The sequence below is a fragment of the Triticum dicoccoides genome, chromosome 7B, assembly GCF_002162155.2.
Source record: "Triticum dicoccoides isolate Atlit2015 ecotype Zavitan chromosome 7B, WEW_v2.0, whole genome shotgun sequence".
NCBI lineage: Eukaryota > Viridiplantae > Streptophyta > Magnoliopsida > Poales > Poaceae > Triticum > Triticum dicoccoides.
In genome coordinates, this window is record NC_041393.1 from 757,900,868 (window position 1) to 757,905,068 (window position 4,201).

The window sequence follows — 4,201 nt, forward strand, 5'->3', positions numbered from 1 at the left end:
CACAGCAGGAACCAACTGCACATGAGAGAAGACCACAGATTGAGCATTACAAGATCAGGTTGCCAAGCTTCCACATATTGAGCATGGAAGCCAGCAGATCAAACCATTACCAGCAGATCTACATTCAAACCCTGAACATTGGGAAATCAGGAGCCATCTAGCTTTCACAACCAATGTCCAAATTCTGGTTGTACATATTCCCAGGAGATACAATGACACGGCACACGACTGTGCATGCAGCCCAAGCTTATCACCATTTAAACAGTGGCAAAACTCTCCTAGTCTGACAAGGATATTAGAAGGTCATGCACCATCTCGTGAACCCGACAATATCGTTCAAAGTTGTCATCGTCAACATCAACTAGCTGGATCATGCTTCTGTTGACAAGTTCATTGAAACAACTCTCCGCTTCTTGATACCAATTTCCCCGTTTCGTGGCGATGAATCCTTCAAGTATCCATTTCCACTTCACTTCTTCACACGAGATATACTCGCCCTCTGGATATATGCACAAGTACAGCAAGCAAGTCTTCAAGTGGTGTGGAAGATCCCAATAACTAAGTAGTGATATATTTCCCATACCATTTCCATGATTATCACTCTTATATGAAAGACCAGCACCAATGGATCCTTGGAGTCTCTCCCATTCATCTGGGGTTTGATGTTTATAGGACAGCAATTTTGCAATGGTAATTATAGCCAATGGCAGACCACCACATTTCCTTAAGATCCTAGCTGAAACCTTCTCTAGTTGAGGAGGGCAGGAGTTATCAGAGTGGAAAATTCTCCTAAAGAACAATCTTCGGGAATCAATGTAGTTCAGAGGTAGCATTTGATAGAGCTGACCGCCGGAGTTAGAACAAGTTGACTTCGCTACATTGGATATGCGTGTAGTAACAATTATTCTGCTACCATTGTGACTGTCAGGAAAAACTCCTTTGACAAATTTCCAGTCTTGTTCTTTCCATACATCATCAATCACAAGGAAGTACCTGTGCAGTGTTACACTATTAAGTAAGGTCATTAACACAAAATACGATGTTCAGCACTACACTTACATTTATCTTTGCAAGCAAAAATATCATAAATAAAATTAGCAAATGCTAATCCCATGTACGGATGAAGAAAATTTACCTCTTTCCTGTCAAAATGTGTCGGATCTGACGGATTAGTTGATCTTTATCCCACCTCTCCGACTGACAATCATGAAATGCAGCCTGGTCGATTTGAGAAAGGAGTTCTTTCAAGAGCTTGTCGCGGTCAAGGGTGCGCGACATCGACATAGAAGCTCGGCACTGGAAGTGCCGTCCAATCTTGCGATAGGCCTCCATGGCAAGGGTGGTCTTTCCCAACCCAGCACCTCCAACAATGGCCACCACCTTCAGGTCCACGCTCTCCTCCGTCAACAAAGAGATGACCTCGTTCCTGGGGCCGTCAATGGCCACCAAGTCCTTGGCCACTCCGTGTAACGCAGCCAGCCGAGGATCTATCATCATCTGGACATAGTTGTCCAGATTCAGCCTACGCCGCCGGTCACCTTCCTCAACGACGCGGGCCTTGAGCTTCTTGATCTGGGCCCTGACGCCATGGCGGGCAAACATTGTCTTGAGCCGGCGCGCGGTGCTCCTCGGGAACGTGGGCGCCGCCTCCATCTCCATGTCATTTTCGTCGAGGCGGAGAATGAAGCGGTCGATGCACTCCTCCATGTCGTGGCCGAGATCCCGCATGCTACCCATGCAGCCCATGGCCAGCTTGTCGAGCCCCTCCATGCCCGCCAGCATGCTCACCAGGATCTGCATCGTGCGGAGCTCGCGCTCGAGGAACGCGACGTCCTTGCGAACGCTCTTGAGCATCGTGTACCCGTCGCCGAGCAAGGTGGCGAGCTTGACGATGACGGAGCCCAACGCCCCCGTCCCCACCATCTCCCTAGCTAGGAGAGAAGAAGCTAGCCGCTACACAGGTGCCATGGGTTGTGGCTGGTGTTGCATACTAGCTTGGATGGAGTAATGGTGTTGAGCTTGACTGCTTGAGAAGAACGAGGTCAAGGAGACGGTTTGGCCATGGTGGAGGAGCGTGTGTGTGTGTGTGTGTGTGGTACCTCTGTTGTAGCTATGGAGCTTCTGGGAAGCCCATCGCATGAGGCTGCCAGGTAGGTCCTAAGGGATCATTCGGACTCATGAATCCAAGCAAACCAAAGGTAAACAACTACGGTGAGCATCCCTTCCCATGTGAGCCCTGGTACACTTTTGATCTATCTTAGCAACCAAGTGTTGAGCTGAACCAACCAGCCATGCAGCATGGCCCTGCCCTTTGTTTTACTCCTTGGAATACGGCTCTGTCGTCCCATCAAAGGCAAAACCACTAGAGGCTGCGTTATAACCCAGGCACTAAAATATTTCGGAGAGCACGACATCATATGTGTTGTCTGACAGACCTCGCTGGAGCATGGAGTTCTTTTTAGGTCCACTAGCTAGGTTCACGTTCACTGGATGTTCTGTCAGGGGGTAGTGATTAAATACTTGTGCTAAGATCGATCAAGGCACAAAATGGGCCGTTGGATCTTGGATGGATGCTCTATATTCGTGTGCGAGAACCGGCGCAAAGCTCGATTCATTTCATGAAAACCCCTTGACTAACTCCGATATACAAAACAGGTCTCCCCACCGGCTCCACGCAGCCCATCTGGAGCATTCATCCAAGATCCAACAGCCAACGTTCATTTTTTTTTTCTATTTTCGAACCCTAAGTGCTGCTTCTGCAGTAGTCTAGGGGTAGTTAAGAAAAGTACCAGTTCTGTTCTTCTTCTCACTGCCATGTTCTCTCCATCCCTAACCTCACATGCCTCCCAAGTCCACTCCCGTCGGCCCATCTCATATCCCCCCTGTGTAGTTTAGGAGAAGGTTGATGTTTGTTTGTGTTATTATTGGTTGTCTCGAGCTTTTCCCTCGATTGCTGTAGAGGATTCAAAGAGATAAGTGGATTGCTTCTTAGAACGAAACCGGAGCGGATACGGTAGGATAACTCTCATACCATATCATATTTGACTTTATACGGATATGGAAGCGGGACAACTATAGTAGGGCTGCGGATTTGAATACAGGATTATACTAGATTATGTTGGATTCACACATGGTATGGCATGGTATGTCAAATATTGGGAGTTTGGGCTATGTCTAAAGGAATGATAATACGGGCACTGTGAATTCTGGTGAGCAAAGCGGCCTACTCAGGTAGCAGACAAATAGACCCAAAAGTAATTAGAGAAAAGTCCATATTTCGGCCCGAATTGACCACACAGTTTAATTTACAACCCTGACCACAGTTTAATCCAAGCACACCACATGTCCCTGAAGCCAAGCAAACAAAGAGTCATGTCCATTGCAGATCACTTGACCTAGTCAAAATCTTTCTTAACATCCATCTTCAACATAATCATAGCTTCAAACCACATAGGCGGCATAAAGAAAATTGTCGGTGATGCACCTGCCTTTGATGAAGCACGCTTGCGAGAAAGGGACCAAGAGCTCAATAAAGCATTGTTGCGAGACTCGAGGATCCAGGACACAATCTTCATCATGCAGTTCCTGAGAGAGATGCGGAAGAACCCACCCACCATGAGCATCGAATTAGTCTTCAAGAGAAGGGTAATGTAGTCCTCCTTAACAAGCACGAGGTAGGCACGACCGTATTAGGATTCATCACGAAAAAACATCAGATTGTCGTTCACCAAGTCCAGAAATATTTTGGAAAAATTTGGTGTGATACCACCAGACCCTGTTCCACTATTGGAATAGATCCTAAAGAGGCGACTTTGCTCTCTTCAACGGGGAACGAGTACGAACAAACCAGGTACGCGGCTAAGGATGAACTCAGGTGGAAAACCCAAGAGAACATGGCATGAGCGCCCAAGATCCCGTCATAGTAACCATTGAGGATGTGTTCTTTCCCCAGGTGGTTCACGAAAGGGGGCCGATAATGAGAAGCTTGAATTTTATTTCTCCTCGGGCGAGCGGTGGCGCCAACTTGAAAAAAAGAGGTATTGTGATCTCCTAGCTTACAAACCCAACATGTAACGCTGGTTCGAGTAAAACTCCAATGTTTTGAGCTCACGCTCAAGGCGGGCTTTGGAGGTGTCGCCAAGGCGAGAAGCTTAGGGTGGGAAATTCCTATTTGTCGCGTACCTAGTTTCAACTAAGTTTC

General features: G+C 47.4%; 1 protein-coding gene across 1 annotated transcript; it reads right to left on the bottom strand.

The window, feature by feature from the left end:
• Positions 1–19: 19 nt before the first annotated feature.
• Positions 20–2,069, bottom strand: LOC119339891 (disease resistance protein RGA5-like). The gene is made up of 2 exons (XM_037611788.1): positions 1,136–2,069; positions 20–993 (listed from the first exon to the last, which is right to left on the bottom strand). Exons 1-2 carry the CDS (start codon positions 1,921–1,923, stop codon positions 279–281), a joined length of 1,503 nt encoding a protein of 500 aa, XP_037467685.1. The 5' UTR covers positions 1,924–2,069; the 3' UTR covers positions 20–278.
• Between the last annotated feature and the right edge of the window lie 2,132 nt (positions 2,070–4,201).